General features: G+C 35.0%; 1 protein-coding gene across 12 annotated transcripts in view; it reads right to left on the bottom strand.

Annotated features, from left to right (window-relative positions):
* Positions 1-10574: 10574 nt before the first annotated feature.
* Positions 10575-23641, bottom strand: part of NR3C1 (nuclear receptor subfamily 3 group C member 1) — a 111889-nt gene continuing 98822 nt past the window's right edge. For 10 of the 12 annotated variants that reach the window (XM_014850282.3, XM_014850278.3, XM_044780711.2 and 7 more), the window contains exons 7-9: positions 22373-22503; positions 15301-15458; positions 10575-14750 (exon numbers count right to left, since the gene is read on the bottom strand). In XM_014850282.3, coding sequence (XP_014705768.1) covers positions 14598-14750; positions 15301-15458; positions 22373-22503 — 442 coding nt within the window. In that variant the 3' untranslated portion in view covers positions 10575-14597. Of the gene's footprint in view, positions 14751-15300; positions 15459-21233; positions 21260-22372; positions 22504-23641 lie in introns of all 12 variants that reach the window. The other 2 variants (XR_011505792.1, XR_011505791.1) reach the window with 1 other exon arrangement.

The following is a 23641-nucleotide window of genomic DNA, read 5'->3' as shown; positions in this document are numbered from 1 at the left end:
CACTTCTTCCAGTGCATTTGTTGAAAAGGCCCCTTCTCCGTTGTGTTGCCTTTGCACCTTTGTAAAAAATCAATGTCTGTATAAATGTTGGTTTATATCTGGACTCTCTAGTCTGTTCCATTGATCTCTTTGTTTATTTTTATGTCAATACCATGCTGTTTGACTATTATAGTTTTGTAATAATTTTTGAAATTGGGTAGAGTTAGCCTTCTAATTTTGTTCTTTTATTTCATAGATGTTTTGGTTGTTCTAGCTCCTTTTCATTTACGTATGAAATTTAGAATGTGCTTGTAAATTTCTACCAAAATCTGCTGGGATTTTGATTGTGGTTATATTGAATCTATGGATAAATTTGAGGAGAGTTAGCATTTTAATGATATTAAGTCTTTTATCATGTGAACACAAATATCTCTCCATGTATTTAAGTCTTTAACTTTGCTCAGCAATATTGTATAGTTTTCAGTGTACAGGTTTTTTGCGTATTTTGTCAAGTTAATATCTATTTATTTTTTGAAGCTATTGTAAATGGTATTTTAAAAATACCAATTTCTAATTGTTTATTGCTGGGATATAAAACTAATTTTATCTGTAAAATTAATTTTTGTGCATTGATGTCATATGCTAGGCATCAGCAAACTTTTTCTGTAAAATATAGTAAATATTTTAGGCTTTGCCGGCCATAAGTCTCTGTCACAGCTACTCAACTCTGCTATTACAGTATGAAAGCAACATAGACAACACACAAAATGAATGAGTGTCTGTGTTTCAAAAACATTTCATTTATAGAAACAGGCAGTGGACTGGGTTTGACCATAAGTCATAGTTTGCTGACTGCTGTTGTATCCTGCAACCTTGCTGAAGTCACTTATTAGTTCTAGTAGCTTTTTAAGAAATAGTAATTTATTAAGACAAAGTTAATATGACATAAAATTATAACCAATTAAAAACAGACAATTTAGTGGCATATAGTATATTTACAGTGTTGTGCAACTGCCATCTCTGTCTAGTTCCAAAACATTTTCATAATGCCAAAGTAAAATCTTTACCCATAAAGTATTTTCTCCTCATTATCCCCTTCTCCCAGCCCCTAGCAACCATCAATCTACTTTCTGTATCTATAGATTTATCTATTCTAGATATTTCATATAAATGAAAGTATATAATATGTGACCTTTTGTGTCTGGCTTCTTTCACTTAGCATAATGTTTTGGAGGTTCATCCATGTAATAGCATGAATTAGTACTTCATTCCTTTTTATGGCCAAATAATATTCTGTTGTTATATATACTACAATTCATTTATCCATTCATCCATTGATGGACATATGAGCTGTTTCCATCTTTTGGCTATTATGGATAGTGCTACTATTATGAATATGGTTGTACATGTATATGCTTGACTACCTGTTTGCAGTTCTTTTGAGTATATACCTAGGAATAGAATTGCAGTCATATGGTAATTCTTTGTTTAACTTTTTGAAATCTGGTACCTTTCTTGTAGATTTTGTAGAATTTCTGCATAGATGACCGTGTCTATGCATAAAGACAGTCTTACTTCTTCCTTTCTAATCTAAAGACCTTTTCTTTCTCTCTTGCCTGATTGCATTGCCTAGGGTCTCCAGTACAGTGTTCAATGGCAGTGGTAAGGGTAAGGGTGGATAGCCCTGTTTGTTACTGAAATTAGAAGGAAAATGTTTGGTCTTTTTCCATTAAGTTTGATACTAGTAGAAGGTGTTTTGTAGATCCCCTTTATCAGGTTGAGGATATTTCCTTCTGTTCCTAGTTTGCTGAGAGTTTGTTTTTAATTAGAAGTGTGTATTGGGTTTTGTCAAAAGTTTTGTCTGCATCTATTTGGATAATCAAATGGGGTTTTTTTGTTTGTTTGTTTTTCACTGTTGTGAATTACGAGGGTTGATTTTCAAATGTAAATCCAACCCTGTATTCCTGCGGTAACCCCTTGGTCATGATCTGTCATCCTTTTAATACATCGTTAGATTCTATTTGCTGAATCTTTGTTTAGAATTTGTGTGTCTATGTTCATGAGAGATAGTAATCTGTAGTTTTCTTTTCTTGTAATTTTCGTCTAATTTTGGTCTTAGAGTAATACTGGTCTCATAGAATGGATTATTAAGAAGTATTTCCACCTCTTCAGTTTTTTTGGAAGACTTTCTGTAGAATTGGTATTATTTCTTCCTTAAATGTTTGGTAGAATTCACCAGTGAAACCATCTGGGCCTGGGGTTTTCTTTATGGAAAGGTTTTTAACTACAAATTTAACTAACAGATATAGGACTGTTTAGGTTATCTAGTTCTTCTTTTTCTGAACATCTTCTTTGAGGTATAATTCAGATACCATAAAATTTACCCATTTAAAATGTACAATTCAAAGGCTTTTTGTGTAGTCAGAGTTGTACAATCATCAATACAATTTAGTTTTAGAATATTTTCATTACTCCAAAAAGAAGCCCCATACCCACTAAGCAGTCACTCTTCAAGATCTGCGCCCCCCCCCCCCCCCCGCCCCCGGCCCCTGGAAACCACAAATTTTTCTGTCTCTATAGATTTGCCTATTCTAAACACTTAATATAAATGGATTTATAAAATATATGGTCTTTTGTGACTGGTTTCTTTCACTCACTCAGTATAATAGTTTCAAAGTTCACCCATGTCATAGTATGCATCAGTAGTTCATTCCTTTTTATTGCCAAATAGTATTTCATTGTATGGCTGTACGACATTTTATTTGTCCATTAATCAGTTGATGAACATTTAGATTGTTTCTATTTTTTAGGTATTATGAATAATGCTATGAATATTTGTGCATAAATTTTTGCGTGGACGTGTTTTCAATTCTCTTGGGTATATCCAAAAAAGATATTTATAATTTCGATTTTTCGCTCAGATTATCCTCCCTCTCATTAATGCCAATTAATGAAATTTAGTTCGTATTTATTTGCATCAGTTACAGTGACAGCCTGGGGAAACTCTTCAAGTGGGGTAAAAGGTTAATAGGCTGGTTCCCTTTCTTTGTCAGTCTTCTTACTCACTAGGAACAATTCTGTATAAAAGACTTAGATTAAATCTATAACTTTACCGCCTCTCCTTTGACCTTAATTGTCTTGGCACTGCTCTTCTCATGCTGTGAGATACTGGTTGGAAATGGAAGACCCTTTCTGAAAGAATGTTGATTGCCTGGGTGGCCCCTGCCGATGTCTGATAGTTGGGATTGTATGAGGTTATGAAAATGCTGGACAGTAACCTAACAGCCTCCCCTAGCCCTATGCATGACCTTTATTAGGATAAGTGAGGTAGATTTGTATTCAGTTCTTGTGTTCACATTGCTCTTTATCATTCACTTTGACTTTTTCTGTACGTTTTTGGGGAGAGCATTAAAAAAAATGCTTTTCTCATAGATTTCCTTGAGGATTTAAAAAAACAGCTAACGTGTCTTGGATACTTGCTGTATGGTAGGCCCTCAGCTAAGCAGCTTAAATATATTGTATCTCATTTAATTCTGTCTCTCTTTTAAGTTGTTGATATTAGTTCCATTTTTCAGATGTGGAAACAGGCCTAAAGTGGCTAGAACTTTCCCAAGATCGCAGACTTAGTAAATGACAGAAGTAAGACTTGAACCCAGATTTTTCGCATTATAAAGTTTTAACTACTAAAGTCTTAATAGTTATCAACAGTATTTGTGCCACACATTCTTTTGTATTTAAAATGAGCAGGCATGTGTATGCTATGAGTTTTTTTACTTGTCATGTTGGTGATTTCTTTGCACATGGTTGCTGTCTCAGGGGGAGTACAACATATAACTAATAAATATTAGGGGAAAAATCTATTAACATTTAATGAGTAAGCCTTTGTCTGTGCTGCTAGACTTCAACTCATCCTTTAACCCAGCACAATGAAAATATCTTCTCACAGCCTTTCCTGAAAAACAGCTGCACCTGCCTTTATGTATTCAGAGTGCTTTGTACCTGCCTCTGATACAGGTGAACAGCAATTTGCTTGTCTGCCTTATCTTTTTTTTAAAAATATTTATTTAAAAAATATATTTATTGATATAATTTATGTACCGTAAAATTTACTCTTTAAGTATATAATTTAATCATTTTATTTATTGATTTATTAGATTTATCAATTATGCAGTCATCATTGTAATTCAGTTTTAGAACATTTCAATCTCCCCATAAATTTCCCTCATGCCTATTTTCTTTTCTTTTTTTTTAACGTTTTATTGAGATTATGATGGTTTACAATCTTGTGAAATTTCAGTTGTACATTATTGTTTGTCAGTCGTGTTGTAGGTGCACCCCTTCACCCTTTGTGCCCACCCTCGCCCCCCTTTCTCTTGGTAGCTACTTATCTGTTCTCTTTGTCTACATATTTAGCTTCCACATGTAAGTGGAGTCATACAGAAATTGTCTTTCTCTATCTGGCTTATTTCACTTAGCATAATACCCTCAAGGTCCATCCATGTTGTTGTGAATGGGATGATTGTGTCCTTTTTTACAGCTGAATAGCATTTCATTGTATATATATATACCGTATCTTCTTTATCTAGTCATCAGTTGATGGGCACTTCTGTTGCTTCCACGTCTTGGCTATTGTAAATAATTCTGCAGTGAACATAGGGGTGCATGGGACTTTTGGAATTGCTGATTTCAAGTCCTTTGGATAGATACCCAGTAGTGGGATGGCTGGGTCATATGGTATTTCTATATTTACTTTTTTGAGAAATCTCCATACTGTTTTCCGTAGTGGCTGCACAGTTTGCATTCCCACCAGCAGTGTATGAGGGTTCCTTTTACTCCACAGCCTCTCCAACATTTGTCACTTTTTGTTTGGTTATTTTTGCAGTTCTAATGAGTGTAAGGTGATATCTTAGTGTAGTTTTGATTTGCATTTCCCTGCTGATCAGTGTTGATAAACATCTTTTCATGTGCCTGTTGGCCATCCATATATCTTCTTTGGAGAAATGTCTGTTCATGTCCCCTGCCCATTTTTTGATCAGGTTGTTTGATTTTTTGTTGTTGAGTTGTGTGAGTTCTTCATATATTATGGAGATTAACTCTTTGTCGGATATATGACTTGCAAATATTTTTTCCCAGTTGGTGGGTTGTTTTCTTGTTTCGATCCTGTTTTCCCCTGCCTTGAAGAAGCTCTTTAGTCTGATGAAGTCCCATTTGTTTATTCTTTCTATCGTTTCCCTTGTCTGAGAAGACATGGTGTCCAAAAAGATCCTCTTAATACTGGCGTCAAAGAGTGTAATGCCTGTATTTTCTTCTAGAAGCCTTATGGTTTCATGTCTTACCTTTAGGTGTTTGATCCATTTTGAGTTTATTTTTGTGAATGGTGAACAAGAATGGTCAATTTTCATTCTTTTACATGTGGCTGTCCAGTTTTCCCAGCACCATTTGTTGAAGAGACTTTCTTTTCTCCATTGTAAGCCCTCAGCTCCTTTGTTGAAGATTAGCTGTCTATAGATGTGTGGTTTTATTTCTGGGCTTTCAATTCTGTTCCATTGATCTGTGCACCTGTTTTGTACCAGTACCGTGCTGTTTTGATTATTGTAGCTTTGTAGTATGTTTTGAAGCCAGGGATTGTGATGCCTCCGGCTTTGTTCTTTTTTTCTCAGGATTTCTTTAGCAATTCGGGGTCCTTTGTTGCCCCCTATGAATTTTAGGACTCTTTGTTCTATTTCTGTAAAGAATGTCATTGGGATTCTGATTGGGATTGCGTTGAATCTGTAGATTGCTTTAGGTAGAGTGAACGTTTTAACTATGTTTATTCTTCCAATCCATGTGCATGGAATGTCTTTCCATCTCTTTATGTCATCATCAGTTCCTTTCAGGAAAGTCTTGTAGTTTTCATTGTATAGGTCTTTCACTTCCTTAATTAAATTTACCCCAGAGTATTTTATTCTTTTTGTTGTGATTGTGAATGGTATTGTGTTCTTGAGTTCTTTTTTTTATTAGTTTGTTATTAGAGTATGGAAATGCTACTGATTTATGTAAGTTGGTTTTATACCCTGCAACTTTGCTGTAGTCGATTATTTCCAATAGTTTTCCAATGGATTCTTTGGGGTTTTCTATATATAAGATCATGTCGTTTGCAAACAGCAAGAGTTTTACTTCTTCACTCCCTATTTGGATTCCTTTGCTTCCTTTCTCTTGCCTAATTGCTCTGGCCAGAACCTCCAGTACTATGTTGAATAAGAGTGGTGATAGAGGGCATCCTTGTCTCAATCCTGTTCTCAGGGGGATGGTGCTCAGTTTTTGCCCATTGAGTATGATGTTGGCTGTGGGTTTGTCATAAATGGCCTTTATTATGTTGAGGTAATTTCCTTCTATCCCCATTTTGTTAAGAGTTTTTATCATAAATGGCTGTTGGATCTTGTCAGATGCCTTCTCTGCATCTATTGAGATGATCATGTGGTTTTTATTCCTCAATTTGTTGATGTGGTGTATCATGTTGATTGATTTGTGGATGTTGAACCATCCCTGTGTCCCTGGTATGAATCCTTTTGAAGTGATCCTGATGTACGATCCTTTTGATGTATTGCTGAATTCGGGTTGCCAAAATTTTGTTGAGAACTTTTCCATCTATGTTCTTCAGTGATATTGGCCTGTAGTTCTCCTTTTTCGTGTTGTCCTTGTCAGGCTTTGGTATCAGAGTGATGTTGGCCTCATAGAATGTGTTAGGAAGTGTTCCATCCTCCCCAATTTTTTGAAATAGCTTGAAAAGGATAGATATTAAATCCTTTCTGAAAGTTTGGTAGAATTCCCCAGGAAAGCCATCTGGTCATGGGGTTTTATTCTTTGGGATGCTTTTGATTGCTGTTTCAATCTCTTTCCTTGTGATTGGTCTGTTCAGATTGTCTGTTTCTTATTGACTTAGCTTTGGGAGGTTCTAAGAGTCTAAGAATTTATCCATTTCTTCTAGGTTATCCATTTTGTTGGCATATAGTTTTTCGTAGTATTCTCTTATAATCCGTTGTATTTCTGTGGAGTCTGTTGTTATTTCTCCTCTTTCATTTCTGATTTTGTCTATTTGAGCTTTCTCTCCTTTTTTCTTTCTAAGTCTGGCTGGGCATTTGCCAATTTTATTTATCTTTTCAAAGAACCAGCTCTTTGTTACACTGGTCCTTTCTACTGCCTTTTTTGTTTCAATAGCATTTATTTCTGCTCTGATTTTTATTATTTCTCTCCTTGTGCTGACTTAGGGCTTTGTTTGTTCTTTTTCTAATTCAGTTAGGTGTAATTTGAGATTGCTTATTTGGGATTTTTCTTGTTTGTTAGGGTGTGCCTGTATTGTGATGAATTTCCCTCTTAATACAGCTTTTGCTGTATCCCATATGAGTTGATATGGCATGGTATCATTTTCATTTCTCTCTAGATTTTATTTCTTGTTTAATTTCTTCAATGATCCATTGCTTGTTCAATAGCATGTTATTTAGTCTCCACATCTTTGTCCCTTTCTCAGCTTTTTTCCTGTAATTAATTTCTAGCTTTATAGCATTACGATCAGAGAAGATGCTTGTTATTATTTCAATTTTTTTAAATTTATAGAGGCTTGCCTTGTTTCCCAAGAAATGGTCTATCCTTGAGAATGTTCCGTGCGCACTTGAGAAGAATGTGTATTCTGCTGTTTTTGGATGGAGTGTTCTATATATGTCTATTAAGTCCAACTCTTTTAGCTTTTCGTTTAAAACAGCTGCACCTGCCTTTATGTATTCAGAGTGCTTTGTACCTGCCTCTGATACAAGTGAACAGCAATTTACTTGTATGCCTTATATATTCTTTTAAAGTGTTTATTTAAAAAATATATTTACTGATCAAATTTACATACTGTAAAATTTAGTAAATATACAATTTAATCATTTTATTTATTGATTGAATTTTCCAATTATGCAGTCATCATTGTAATTCAGTTTTAGAACATTTGAATCTCCCTATAAATTTCCCGCATGCCTATTTTCACTTAAGTTCTGATGCCATCCTCAATCATAGGCAACCATCAATCTGCTTTCTGTCTCTATAGATTTGCCTTTCTGGACATCTCATATGAATGAAATCAAACTATACGTGGTCTTTTGTGTCTTAATTCTTTTACTTAGCATAATGTTTTTGAGGTTCACCCATATTATAGCATGCATTATTATCTTACCCTTTTTTATTGCTGTATTCTTTTGTGTAGACTTGCCACATTTTGTTTATATATTCATTGGTTAATGGGCATTTGAATTGTTTCCACTTCTTGACTATTATGAATAATCCTGCTGTGAATATTTGCATGCAAGTCATTGTGTGCACGTTTTATTCCATTTGAATCGATACATAGGAGTGGAACTGATGAGCCATGTGCCTCTCATCTTTGATTCCCTGATGGCAGGAACCTCACCTTAAGGTTTTAGTATTGCTGTAGTGGTCTTCAAATTGGCTCATCTGGCATGCCTGCCACATGATAGGTAGTCAAACTGATCAGGAGATATTTATGGCATAATCTCATGTTCTGTAAACCTTTGTGTGGTTTTTATGCACACTATCCCCTACTTCCCCCACTTGGAGAGAGTATCTTATCTCAATTCCTTGCAGTCCTAGCAGACAATCCTAATGGTTTTGGCTGGTGTAGATTCTTATTTGCAGCAAAGCCCTATCTAAACTTAAAAACAGTACTTGTAGGACAATGCTCAGTGAACAGTAATAGAGAAGTTTATGGCTTAGTTACATTGTGTACACGTTGTTACTCTATTGACTGTGTGGTGAGGGTATAGAAGATGAACAGAATAAATGGTCTCCTATTCAAGTGGACTGGATAGAGTGAGGAAAGTGTTTTGGGCGTCTGTGATGTGGTCTACATGAACTGTTTTGTTCTGAGATGAACATGTCTGTAACCAAATAACGTTTCCCTACCAAAGTATTGTTTCATTTGAACTGGGAAACAGATGCCTGATAGAAGAAGAGGAGACTGGGTTCTTTCACCAAAGAAAATGCTATGGAGTTACTAATGCTATGAAGAACTACTTACTGCCAATTAAGAGAGATTAGTTGAAAATCTAGAAAAATATTTAACTAATGTAAATCCCTCTGTATTTTTAGCCTCTTTTCTACACCCCAAATCTCGCTCTTACTTTACTTGCCGAACTAAGACTAAATTGTGACTTGTATCAGTTTTCATTTATAAACAGCTTTCTTCCTCATTTTGAATGTAGCCTGTATGCTCCACATCACCTGAAGAACTAAGTTTGTTGATTTCCCTGAGGTTATTGGTGAGACAGGTTCCTTGCTATATGTTTTGACAAACCAAAAGGTTTTGTCATCTCTAGGCAGCTCCTGTTTTTCACCATCAACATCCCCAGAGGACAGGACATATGTTTTTAAGAGAAGGAAATATCATTGTTAGATGTCTAAGTCAAAACTGATATGGTAGCAAAAGAGATTAGATTAAATGAGATCATGTCAAAAGGCCTGACACACAAGGCTCAACATGGGTTCATTTAATCTAGTTAGGAGTTTCACATTAATAATTTCTCAGTAGTGCTTAAGACCATGGACATTAAAGCCAGATGCCCGTTTTTGTTTCTTTCTTTCTTTTAGGTCCTTCTTAATCACTTCCAAACTTTGTAATCCTACACAAGTTTCTCAATTCTTTAAGCCACAGTTTCCTATATAAATGCAATGAGGTTAATAGTACTACTTTGTTGTAGCACTTTATAGGGCTGCTAACCTGCTAAATGGTAATAAGCAATAATGTGTACACATACTGGTGCCATATCTGGTATTTATTTCTGCGTTGTACCTCAAGACAGTGGAAAAGAAGGTTTGTTATACACACTTTTCCAATCACATACTCTAAGTGACTGAGGGTAGTGATGGTATTTTTCTTATATTCTATCTTCAGTATTTATGATATAGTAGGCATGTAGCAAATACTTAGTGCACATATATGATAGGTGAGGCAAAGTTGATTTTTACATCATAATGCTTTTTTCTTGTGGAGAAAAGAGTATTTAAAGGAAAGTTTGTTAGATCGTCCAATTCACAGATATGACCTGAACACAACATGTTTTTGGAAAATACTGAATAGATTGTATAGAGTAGCTGGCTTATCACTTTCCCCCTTCTGCCTTTATTGTCTATATTGTGCAGAATTGTTCTGAGATTCACTAAATAGTTGTACCTTTTTCTGGGAGAGAGGTGATTTTAAAATAAGCTAAGAATTTTGACTAGGTAACATTTGTTTCCATAAAATGTCATTTTTCATGATAAAGACAGTTATATTTGGAGAAGCCTTCGGGAGTGAGTTCTTCCTTCCCTCAGTACCCTTTGCAGTAATTGGCACGTGACCCTTTGAAGCATGGATAGGATAGTCTTTGGGTCTTTGGCACCAAGGTTAAGCTCATTTTGAATTTACGCCATATTAGCATGCAGACATTGCCACATTGACATTTAAATGTCCATTTTAGCATCTTAAGATTCCTGAAGTGATAACTACCTTCAGTAGGTGGAGGAAAAAAAGTAGAAAAATTGGAACTGCACAAGTTCTACAAAAGCACATTGGAGTCACTTAATGAAAAAGCAGGTTTTTTTATTATGATGTTTCTCCATATTTGGCATTGCTATAAATGGCTAACTAACATTTACTGCCAATTCAGTACAAATGTGTGGTTTGGTAATACCAGAACAGCAAATTTAAATGAAAAATAAAAGTTAAACGTTTCCACACAAGATTTTACAATCTGACATTTCACTGCGTAGGTAAAAAGACATTTTTTTTTTTTTTACTACAGATTATTATTTAGCATGAATAAAAAACTACAACTTTTATTTTTAAACAGGAGTCACTGGTTTTAATTTTTACACATTTTAAAATTACTGTGATAAAAAATAATGAAAAAGCTTCTTAATAATGCCATCCATACACAGTATAATATAGATTTGTCCCCATTATATAGCATTTGTTTAATATACAAAATAGAATATTGACACACTTGAATCTATATGTAGTTAAGCAAGTTATTTGAGGAGGGCATTTTCATACAGCCTTTCATCAGAAAATAAAATCCTTCTTTGAGGCATTTTCTAGAGAGAAGCTAATCTTTTCCCGAAAACCTGGTCACTAGTCCTTGTGGACCAGGCTGACTGATAATAGTCTGGAAAATGATGACACTTCCATTCAAAGTGGTTAAAGTGTCCTCCTTTCACTCTTATTTTCCCTTCCAACTCGCAAACCAAGCACATAAAAACACATTCATCTACAGCTACGGTCTTTTGGGTGACCAACCAAGATGGAAATCTCATTGAGTGCTGTCATGGTTCTTGACAGATCACCATTCTATGGTGATGTAGTTTTAGGGTATTTAACAGAACAGCAAATTTAAATGAAAAGACAATGATAATAGGTTGTATAGATAAGTAAAATTGGAATTGCTCATCCCACCCCGCCCATTCTGAAGTGAGGTTGGCTTTCCTTTATATGCATATCCAGAGCTCATCCTTTGCTAATTATCAAGCTCTTTGTAAGACACTAATCATGTTAGTTTTCCTTTTGAGGTGCTATTTATTTTATTTTTTCTTCAGGAGAAGGCGGGTGCTCTTTTAGGTTTCTCTCCCATAGTTTTAGACAATTGGGTATATATGCCCTAAAAGGGCTTGTATAGTATTCCACAGCAAGGCCTGAAAACACTGAGAGGGTCACTTTTTTCCACCAGTAATTAAAATACTTTTCAGGATTTCTTGTTTGTCACTTAGGCATTGTCGTCACTTCTCACTGAAGTTACTACCAACTTAGTTTGGGATGGCAAGATACCACATACATAGAAAATGAAGCTGCATTCAAATAGCACCATATCCTTTTTCACTTAAATCCGTAATTATACTCGAACATAAGGTACCTTTCTTCTTTCCCACATATTCTAAAAGGGCACAGCTTATTTTTCCATTTAATGTACAGCCTCATATAATTTTATGAATGTCAGCTGATTTCCTTTTAACAACAAAGTGCATATATTTTTTTCACTGAGCTCTATTTTTTGAGAGCCAAGGTTGTTGGGACTAAAATGAGATTAATGTGTGATGTGCTTTCTGGTTTTAACCACATAACATTCTACAAATGAACAATAATTTATCTTTCAGAAGCTCTTTTTGAAACTTAACACTGTCATTGATAATATTCAAGCGGTATTTCTTAGGCACCAAAAATTTCACATCCACTTGGGTTACAAACCATCTTAAAATACTTTGAGATCAATTTAAACCATTACAAAAGGAACATTCCCTTTTAGAGAGCATCCAAAAAGCAAATGATTACATTTTTTATTAAATAATTTTTCCAAAATACTGAAAAATAACAAATAACATTCAAAAAGCATTCAAAGAAAACATAAACATGTCTTCATTTTGTTTGGAAATGAACTCTTGTAGGATAGAAAGGAATTAGTGTATTATTGGCAACCTATGAGATTCTGCACTATTTACATATTGCTGGTACCTCTATGCATATTATTGCAAAACTTCTAAAGCCTCTGTTTTTATTAAACTGTTGGAGAGGCTGTATGTGAAAGTAACTCTGCTATTAGATAGTGCCTTTAAGTGTGTAAGCATCACCTTCTGTCCCCTGTTTACACACTTTAGCGCAAGGGGAGATTTAGTAAACTAAACCTGCGCTGACACACTCACTGTTGGAATGAGAAGGGTGGTCATTCTGGGAGGCAGAGGATTACTTCCTCTGTGATCTGAATGGGATGGAGCCTCAGCAACCTTCACTGCACACAGGGCCAGTCTCCATTTCCTTCTTCCCCTAGGGCAAACCTGTTTGGTTTCTGAGACCACTGCTGCCTGTATGAATGCTTGCACACTCTATAAATCATATAGGTTATCCATCAACATTTCTTTGACCCCTACAAAAAATATATAACATGTCATGATAAAACAATCTCATCTAAAAATCATTCTTATTTTACACTATACAAGCTATTTTACAGTCATTTTAATAAATTGCATGTAAAGCTGCAGTAGCCCTTCCCTTCCCAGATTAGTGAATACCAATATGATATATATCTGAAACTATAACTAAATATAAAAATATATTAGAAGTTTCATATTTTTAATATTAGATTTTCAGTTTTCTGTTACACAAATAATTTGGCCACCTTGAATAGAAATCAAATTTCTTGTGGCTTAGTAAATATGTTTTGAGTTTACAGAAAGTTGGTAAGGTGCACACAGAAAGGGCTACTACAGCTTCTATTTTGTTTAAAATAACTCTCAACAGCAAGGAGGAGAAATTCACAAGGCTTTTGTTAAATTCTATGGCACACATAGGGATGTGAGGGATATGTAGTTTTACAAACATGGAAGTCTGACATACATTTCTAAATCACATAAATCAGTAGCTGAGCTTTCCTGTACCACCAGGAAAGATAGACCAATTGGTGACAGATGGGAATGTGAAAATGGGTGTCTAGCCGCTTTTGCCATATTAGAGATTTCTTTTTTGGGTGAAGGTTAGTGAGATGAATTACTTGGTCTGATTAAAATCTCTCAGCTTATTTCAGCTGGTTATCTGGAATCATAACTTTTAAGAAGTTATACAAACTACAACAAAAGGTCCTGAAAGACAGTTTACCAACTTTTTTGCCATCTAACCATTGCAGAGATAGGGCATTAAATACAAACAGGACCTCCTGGTAGTTTTGTTTTTTGTTTCTTAAATTAGTCTTTTGCAGTCACCCCCCACAGTGTGGCCAGGCCACTGGACTAGGTGCTCTACACCAGTTAGGATGGTTAATTTGCACAATCTATTTACTTCTCCACTGAAGCAGATATATACAAAATGTGAGCTTTTTTGAAAAGAATACTGGAGATTTGAGTCAATTTTTGTGGTCTTCTGATAGCTAAGTGCCATCAGGTTAGAAGCACCAACCCATTTTCACACTGAAGATTAATGTTTAGAGTTTACTTAGGAAAGCTATGAACTAGCTGCCTATCTTAAACAGCTGTACAATAACTTGAATACAAAAACTATGTAAGAAAAAATGAGCAAGCGTAGTTCACTGAATATAAAGGAAATTGTTAAAACCAGACAGTAATAGCTATAAAAGGCACAACTTCCCTTTTCTGATACACTTGTAAACTTTTTTCAGGTTTCCATGCATAAATGAAAAAATGCTATCCTAACTATACAGGGGAAAATACACCAACAAAAAGTCTAGAAAATTTTGTCCAGCTAACTGTGAAAAGTATGAGCAGAAAGTTTGTCAGCAGACTTCGGGCACTGGCGGTTTAGATGCCATCCCTCTCTGACAGTGGAGAGTACCCCCAAATCATTGTTTCTAATTTCTGGGACCCACCAACTATCACTTTATACTTTTCCCATCACTGAAAAGTGATGGCTTAGTTGCTTCAGTTGCCAAGTCTTGGCCCTCTAGAAACCACATGTAGTGCGTATTTAAACAAAACGAAAACAAAAACCAGACCATAACAAAAAAAGAAAGAAGTAAAACAACAAAACAGCTACAGGACAAATTGATTTTTTTGTACAATAAAAGCTATAAATTCAACTTTCTTTAAGGCAACCTCTCTTATTAAGGCAGTCACTTTTGATGAAACAGAAGTTTTTTGATATTTCCATTTGAATATTTTGGTATCTGATTGGTGATGATTTCAGCTAACATCTCTGGGAATTCAATACTCATGGTCTTATCCAAAAATGTCTGGAAGCAATAGTTAAGGAGGTTTTCAACCACCTGCAAGAGAAGACATAGAAACGGATCAGAAGGGACATCTCATGCTTGTTGGCCTCTAATTTTTTCTTTCTTTTTAAATATCTGACTGTAATACACCAATCTCTGCTGGACTTCCCCAGGTTAAAAAGTAGTTTAATTAAATAAAATGAGCACTCAGGTACCAAATACATTTTGAATTCCTTAAATTGTATATAGAATTATATGGAATTAAGTGTTTCATGATGAGCTGTAAGTACCATAATATATGAAGGACATACTCTAATTTAATGGATTAATCATACAAAAATAAGGAATTCTACCTTTTTAAAAATAGTGCTGTTAAATTCTCTGTACCAGCATCATGAATTTATATGTACATGACCAGATGAAATGATATTTCATAATTTGCCTTAGGAAAAATGTGTGTCAAACTGAAGTTCACAAATTGAACTCAAACCATCACCAAAATCCACAAACTAACTAACTATTGGTGTATAATTATATACACCTATCAGAACATACTTTATATCTCAGAAAATCCTTGATATTTGAATTTATGTTTGACGCTTACATCATGCATGGAGTCCAAGAGTTTTGTCAGTTGATAAAACCGCTGCCAGTTCTGACTGGAGTTACCTTCCCTCTTGACAATGGCTTTTCCTAGCTCTTTGATGTAGGTCATTCTGATTTCATCAAACAGATCTTGGCTCTTCAAACCTTCCTTAGGAACTAAAAGGTTAAGATGTAATCAATTAAAGAATTTTCTTGTGATAACTTTTCATATATGCAAGTAGGGCATTTATTATTAAGAGCACACTTCATAACTTACATTATCTATATACTAGTATTACATTCTATTGAAATATAAGCATTTTCAAAGGATCTTGAAACTACAGCCAAGAGAGAATATGGGATAATAGAAAACCGGAAGACTTAACCTTGGGTAAATCACATTGTTTCTCATCTGTAAAATGCAGCTGGTGATGACACCTCCTTCCTAGTTCACAAAGCTAGTTTGAAGAACAAGTGAATAATACAGTGACTGTCATTCTGCCCTTGAGTTTAATTCTAGTACAAACATAGAAGGCTTCAACAACAGTGTTTATTCCACCAGTTACATCTTGGAATATCTGTAATATCACCAGTCAATTAGAACTTAAAATCAGCATGCAATACATCTTATTAATCAATGTGTTAACATACTGAGTTGATATGATTCCAATCTACAAAGAAACTTGATTTTTTATGTAGCCTATAAATATGCCTTACTGGGGAGCAAATATCTGTCCTTCCCTTATATACTTAGAAATACAGAAAATACCTCATGGATTCTGGATCATAAAATTGGTATAAAATCATTTTTTTATATTACTCTTCAAAAGCTGATACTTCTAAGGACTGTGAACTGAGGGTTAATTGTGGTTTCACTTACTCTTACAGAGTTATGACATTTATAGAGTGCTACATTTCTTAAAGTGTGCTTCTAGGAACTCTGGTTCTGTGTTAATAATGGTTAGGGAAAAAAGGTTTTGATGGTCAAAATTTAAGCAAAACTGAATGTTTAATACAAAGTTAGGCAGATTTATGGTTTTCAGGACTTCTAAAGCTATGATTATGCACACTGTAGGGAAGGGAACACATTGTTTCCCAAACCTCACTTGTGATGGCATCTTAGAAAATGCTGAAATAGAGGAAAAGCAGTAGATTTAGGAGCAAAGTCTTAAAAATTCTTACTTGTCCCATGGAGTTGAGTATAAGCTCCCTGAGTCTGTTTCCTTCTCTATCTTTCTCACTGGATTTTAAAAAAATTTTTATTTTTTGGGGGGCTGGCCCCATGGCTGAGTGGTTAAGTTCATGCACTCTGCTTCAGTGGCCCAGGGTTTTGCCGGTGCGGACCTAGCACCACTCATCAAGCCATGCTGAGGTGGTGTCCCACATAGCACAACCAGAAGGACCTTACGACTAGAATATACAACTGTATATTGGGGGGCCTAAGGGAGAAGAAGGAGGGGGAAAAAAAAAGAAAGAAGATTGGCAACACATGTTAGCTCAGGTGCCAGTCTGTAAAACAAAAAATTTTATTTTTTAAAATCTGGATATAGTTGACATATAACATTAGTTTCAGGTGTACAGTGTAATGATTAGATATTTGTATATATTGCAAAATGATCACAAGTCTAGTTAACATCCATTACCACACAAGGTTAGAAAAATCTTTTCCTTGTGTTGAAAACTTGTAAGATGTACTCTCTAAGCAACTTTCAAATATACAATATAACTACAGTCACCATGCTATACATTATATACCCATGACTTATTTTATAGCTGGAAATTTGTACTTTTTAGCCCCCTGTATCCATTTCTCCCACTTCCCCCTGCCCTGCAACCACCAATCTGTTCTCTGTATTCATGAGCTTTTGTTTTTATATTCCACATGTAAGTGAGATTATATGGTATTTGTCTTTGCCTGATTTATTTCACTTAGCATAATGCCCTCAAGGTCTATCTATGTTGTCACTGATGGCAAGATTTCCTTCTTTTTTATCGCTGAATAATATCCACAGACACACATTTTCTTCATTCATCTGACGATAGACTCGTAGGTTTCCATATCTTGGCTATTGTAAATAATCCTTCAATAAATATGAGGCTGTATCTATCTTTTTGGGCTAATGTCTTCATTTTCTTCAGATAAATATCCAGAAGTGGAATTGCTGGATCCTATGGTAGTTCTATTTTTAACTTTTTGAGGATCCTCCTTACTGTTTTCCATAGTGGCTGCACTGGTTTACATTCCCACCAGCAGTGTACAAGGGTTCCCTTTTCTCCACACCCTTGCCAACAGTTGTTATTTGTTGTCTTTTTGATAACAGCCATTCTTACAGGTGTGAGGTGATATCTCATTGTGGTTTTGATTTGGGTTTCTCTGATAATTAGTGACATGGAGCATCTTTTCATGGTACCTGTTGGCCATCTCTATGTGGTCTTTGGAAAATGTCCATTCAGATACTCTGCCCGTTTTTAAAAATTGAATTTTTTTTTCCTATTGAGTTATATGAATTCTTTATATATTTTGGATGTTAGCCTCTTATCAGCTATATAGTTTGTAAATATTTTCTCCCATTTGGTAGGTTGCCTTTTCATTTTGTGGATGGTTTCCTTTGCTGTGCAGAGATTTTTCATTTGATGTAATCCCACTTGTCTAGTTTTGCTTTTGTTGCCTTTGCTTTTGATGTCAGACCCAAAGAATCATGCCAAGACTGATGTCAAGAGCTACCACCTATGTTTTCTTCTAGGAGTTTCATGGTTTCAGGTCTTTATTCAAGTCTTTGATCCATTTTGAGTTAATTTTTGTGTATGGTGTGAGATAATGGTCATTTCCTTCTTTTGCATGTGGCTGTCCAGTTTTTCCAATGTTATTTATTGAAGAGACTGTCCTTTGTATATTCTTGGCTTCTTTGTTGTAAATTAAATTGACCGCATATGCATGGGTTTATTTCCAGGCTCCCTGTTATGTTCCACTGAACGATCTGTTTTTATGCCAATACCATACTCTTTTGATTACTATAGTTTTGTAATACAGCTTGTGAAACCAGGGAGTATAATGCCTCCAGCTTTGTTCTTCTTTCTTAAGATTGCTTTACCTATTCTGGGTCTTGTATGGCTCCATACACACTTTAGAATTGTTTGTTCTATTTCTGTGAAAAACGCCATTGGAATTTTGGTAGGGATTGCATTGAATCTGTAGATTGATTTAGGTAGGATGGACATTTTGACAGTATTAATTCTTCCAATCCACGAGCAGGGAATATCCTTCCACTTATTTGTGGAAGTTTGGAAGAACTTCTTTTAACATTTTATGCAAGGCAGGTATACTAATGAGTAATGCAGTTTTTGTTTGAGAAGGTCTGTATTTCACCTTCACTTCTGAAGGATAATTTCACTGGATACAGAATTCTAGATTGGTGATTCCTTTCCCTTTTTGTTTGCATGGTTTCTGATTAGAATTCTGATGTAATTCTTATCCTTGTCCCTCTATAGCTAAGCTGTTATTTTCCACTGGATTCTTTGAGTAAAATATGCCTAGGTTTTGATTTTTTGGTGTTTATCTTTCTTGGTGTTTCTGAGGTTCCTGGATTTATGTTTGGTGTCTGTCATTAATTTTGGAAAATTCTCAGCCATTATAACTTCAAATATTTTTTCCATTCCTCTCTTTCATTTCTGATATTCCCAATACTTGTATGTTACACCTTTTGTAATTGTCCCCACAGTTCTTGAATATTCTGTTCCGTTTTTTTCATTCTTTTTTCTGTCTACATTTGAGTTTGGGAAGTTTCCATTGATGTGTCACCAAGCTCAATGGTTTTTTCCTTGGCTGGGTCCAGTCTAATGATGAGCCTATCAACAGCATTCTTTATTTCTGTTACAGTAGTTTTAATTTCTAGCATTTCCTTTTGGTTCTTTCTTAGAGTTTCAAACTCTCTGCTTACATTACCCATATGTTTTTGCAGGTTTACTTTTTCCATTAGAGCTCTTAACATATTAAATTGTAGTTATTTTTAATTCTCTATCTGATAATTACAACATCTGTGTCATATCTGTCTGATTCTGATGCTTGTTTGTCTCTTCAGACTATGTTCTTTCTGGCCTTTTAGCATGACTTGTAATTTTTTGCTAAAAGCTGGATGTGGCATTAGAACTGAGGTAACCAGGCTTTTGGTGTGAGGTTTTATGTTAATCTGGCTAGGATCTGAGCTGTGTTTAATATTTGCTATAGCTGTAAGGTGTTAAGAGGTTTCAGTCTCCCCCACAACTCCCCACCCTGTTGTCTTTGGGTTTCCCTAAGAACTCTTTCTTATATGGTTGTGTTCTGTAGCTCTTTCAATTGTAATCCAGTTATGTTATACTGCTCATATGGTGGTAAGGTGTTGGGGATAGGGAGTGTTTTATACTTTTTAAATTAAATTTCAGTTTTTTTAGTAGGCCTGAGTCCATGGCCTGTTACCTTCAGAAGTGGTTCTGGACCCTTTTTTTTCCCTTCTTCCCCCACCCCCTTCCCTTGCATGAGATAGGAAGCTAGACTGGGGCTGGAGTTATCTATTTGCCCTTTCCCCCAAGTCAGATAAAGCTCTATTACAGCAGTGTCCCTTAGAGGGCAGAAACATGAGGGAATCTTCTCCAATCCTCAGCATGAGAACTTGGTGGGGCTTCTGGAGGTAAACTCAAGAAAGTGTGGGAGACAAACCTCCTAAGACTGGGTCCCCAGGAGTTTTTAATTGTCAGTCTGTTCCTCACTTAGTCTCCAGCAGTTCATCAAAATTACCATAAGTATTCCTACTAGTTACCAGCTCCGGTAGCTTCTGTTCCCAGTAAGCTGATCTTGGCTGTGCTTCTCTGTATTTGCCTGTTTCTCCAGATTTTAAGGTGGTGGTTTGCCCTGTGACCTCAATTCTCTGATGGATCTAAGAAAAGTCACTGATTTTTAGTCTGTTCAGCTTTTTCTTGTTGTGAGGAGGGGAGTGATAGCTTCCAAGTTGTTTACTTGTCAGCACTGAAACTAGAAGTCCAGCCTTCATTTTTCAATTTTTTCCTCAGCATTTTGAAAAGAATCATTGTATTTTCTTCAGTTGCTGCTGTTTGGTTAAATTGCCTCTCCTTTGAAGATCTCTTTTCTCTGCCTATTTGGTGATTTTCTCGTTGACCTTGTTAATCAGCTGGATTTTCTTTATATGTTCTGTGGAATTCATTGAGCTGCCTGGATATGGGGTTTTGGGTCTTTAGTTTCAGCCATTATCTCTTTGTATAATATTTTTCCCTATTCTCTTTAACTTTTTATTTTGGATCTCTGATGATTATGTCAGACCAGAGGTGTTTTTAACTGATATACTGTGAATGGGTTACTAATGTGTTAAGATAATTATCTGCTATGCTGGTCACCACTGTTTGCAAGTGGCCTTACTCATTTACCTCAGTGTACTATGCTGTACAAATGCTATCTGTCATGTTTGTTATGACATGAGAAGAGTTGTGAAGCATTGTTTTAGGTCTTCTCTCTCAATCATGCCTCTTACCTCTTGTTCATTTACATATACACATAATACACACATATGTATATATGCATTTTAAAAAGTGTATTCTGGCTAATTTCTTCAGATATTTCTGTTTAAAGGTCTCTTTAAATCTGTCTAATCTGCTTTTAGATCCATCCATTCTTTCTTTAGTTTTACTTCTATTTCCAACCCCTGTCTTTAAACTTACTAAATATTTAATTCACACCGGGTTCTGCAAATACCCTCTAAGAGAAAGCTAGTTTCAGAGTACAGCTTACTTCTTTGGGTTCCTGCCTGTACTTAGTTTTTAATTTTTTTCATCCAGCATTTTTAGTGTGAGGTTAAGGTACCTATTCCAGTATTCTACTAGAGGAGAAGTCTAATTATATCTTAAAGTATGTATTTTGATCCTTGTGATTCTGTTCTTTTAAAACAAAAAAAAAATGATACGTACTAGTTCAGTTTACTTTTTCTTATCATCTACAATGAAAAAAATACATAGAGCTCAGTAAGTCTGTTATGTATAAAACTTAAATCATCATTTTTTACAAATAAGATTGGTTAGTATCTTGGCACTGACCTATACCTGGATATTATCAATCAAAATCATGATCAGAACTTTAACTGTTATAAACAATATCAAGCTCACTTCTTTAACAAGTGTAGTGCAAAAGTATCTAAAAAACCTACAGCTAAAGATCAGTGCTAATGAGTTATGGAAAATTCTCTTACCTTGATTGAAATATTAACACTCCTTAAATCTATTAACATAAAACAACTTTTTGTAGAACAAAGATAGTATGAAAGCATTTAGATTGATGAGTGCTTTGGAAAAGCTTAAATAGATCAAGTCATATGCAACATCTATAGCTTAAAGTTATTTGGCAACTTTGAAACCACAGTTGCTAATGGAATGAAGACTTTTGAAAAAATTGCAAATTTACTTTTTTACTGTAATGGCCTAAAGTTTATAATACTAACTGGTTCACAGACCTTTTTTTATTAGTTGTTGAAAAGGCCACATTTTTACTAATATAGACAGGACACTTTGTATTTTTCAAAATCTTTCTAGTTTTACTTAGACTATTTTCACCTAGCAAAGGTGTTACAGTTTATCTATCAGAGCACACCTTTTGTAGGATGCATCTATTTTTCCCATAATTTCTTATACACTTTAGGACTCATTGTATAACTAAAATATTTGACCAAGTAACATTGAAGTAGAAAAACAAAAATGAATCTAGTTGGCTTTCTGTCTCCACATCTCCTATAGTGGTGTTGTCAAAGGTCACAGGAAAGAAGGAGGAAGTCTGTACACATTCCAGATCAACAGAGACCCCCGAATGGCTCACATACTGCTCTATTTCTCCATGACACCTATTTGTCTTACTAATCTTGCTATCACTGGGTGTGCCATTCTAAAATTTTACATTTATGAAAATCTAAATTATCTGACTAGCAGGAAATAGTAGTAGACTTGGTATAATTATTAATGCTATGTATTCAAATAAGTCTTTGTTTTTAGACTTCTATAGTTCATGCTTTTAATGTATTTAGAAGTGAATTTTAGAAGAGAATAGGTGTTCTACCAACCTGAAGAGAGAAGCAGTAAGGTTTTCATGCAGAGATACTCTTCATAAGATACCTGAAGCCTGTGTAACTCAGAGGCGATATACAGCATATGTTTACATTGGTCATACATGCAGGGTAGAGTCATTCTCTGTCTGTGAAAGAAAAATGTCAGTGTTGGAGTTAGAAAGAAATAGTGCTTGCTCCCCAAAATGTACATTTTTCTGTTTTATTCTGCAAAACTGTGAACTCATAAAGGAAACCTAACTATTGCTATTAATGCTCATTCCCTATAGCTCAGAATTTTGGAAAACTTTCCTTAAACTTGTTCCCTAGTCTATGGTCTAGAGCATCTAAAGACACTACTGAACAACCTAATTTTACATTAGAGAAATTATTTTTCTATCCTGCATGCCATGCTTGTTTTACTTAAGTGTTTAGAGTAAAACACTTACTCTAAGAATAAAATGGGAATTTATTCTTACAAAATTTATTACCAGTTGCTCATTTGAATCAAGGTTTTATTTTACGGTAGTATTTGAACATGGCTAATTAGAGAACACAGTTTTAGATACTACTCATTTAAAAATCAAAAGACATTTTTTTCAGAGCATTTCATCCTAAAGATAACTATGTGTGATACTGTTTATAGTTATGTAGAGTATCAGAACTAGAATGACTCTAGGCTGTCTGATACCCAAGATCTGCCTCTGACAGACATGATGTGACTGAATATTCTTCTAACTAAAGGTACCAAATGAATTCTCAATTAAGATTCTCAGCAGTCATTATCACATCTACGATTTTCAAATAGATCTCAAATAGGAAAGTTCAAAAGTTTCCTAGCTTTTTAAATGACACTAAGAGCCTGAAACTGTGCCCAGTTCATGGTTTTTAAAATACTTGAAGATCTGGGGTTTTTTTTAGTTTCTAACAGAAAGTAATCTTGGACTTTACAGAAAAAAAAGGTTATTTTTCTCTACTGAAGATTATTTCTTTATATGATAAAACAAACGTGAACTGTATACTGCCTAAGGTGATGGACAGAGGAGCTCACATGACTTTCCAAATTTAAAACCTGCTCTTACCAAAGAGGCACATTCCCAATCCCCTAATAGGAATTAAGCGTTCCTTTTATTGGAGATATCTTTTTCTGCTTTATTTTTGACAAAGTTATAGTGTAGTAGAGTAAGTAGACTAAAAATTCATTCTAGTTGGCTGTACAAAAGAAAATTTTTTTCCCACAACATTCTGACCTAAGGACAACTGTGAGAGACTGTTTTACAGCTACAG

This window comes from Equus asinus, chromosome 9, assembly GCF_041296235.1.
Source record: "Equus asinus isolate D_3611 breed Donkey chromosome 9, EquAss-T2T_v2, whole genome shotgun sequence".
Classification (NCBI taxonomy): Eukaryota; Metazoa; Chordata; class Mammalia; order Perissodactyla; family Equidae; genus Equus; species Equus asinus.
Note: the sequence above shows the minus strand (reverse complement) of the source record. Positions and strands in the feature narration are given on the sequence as shown.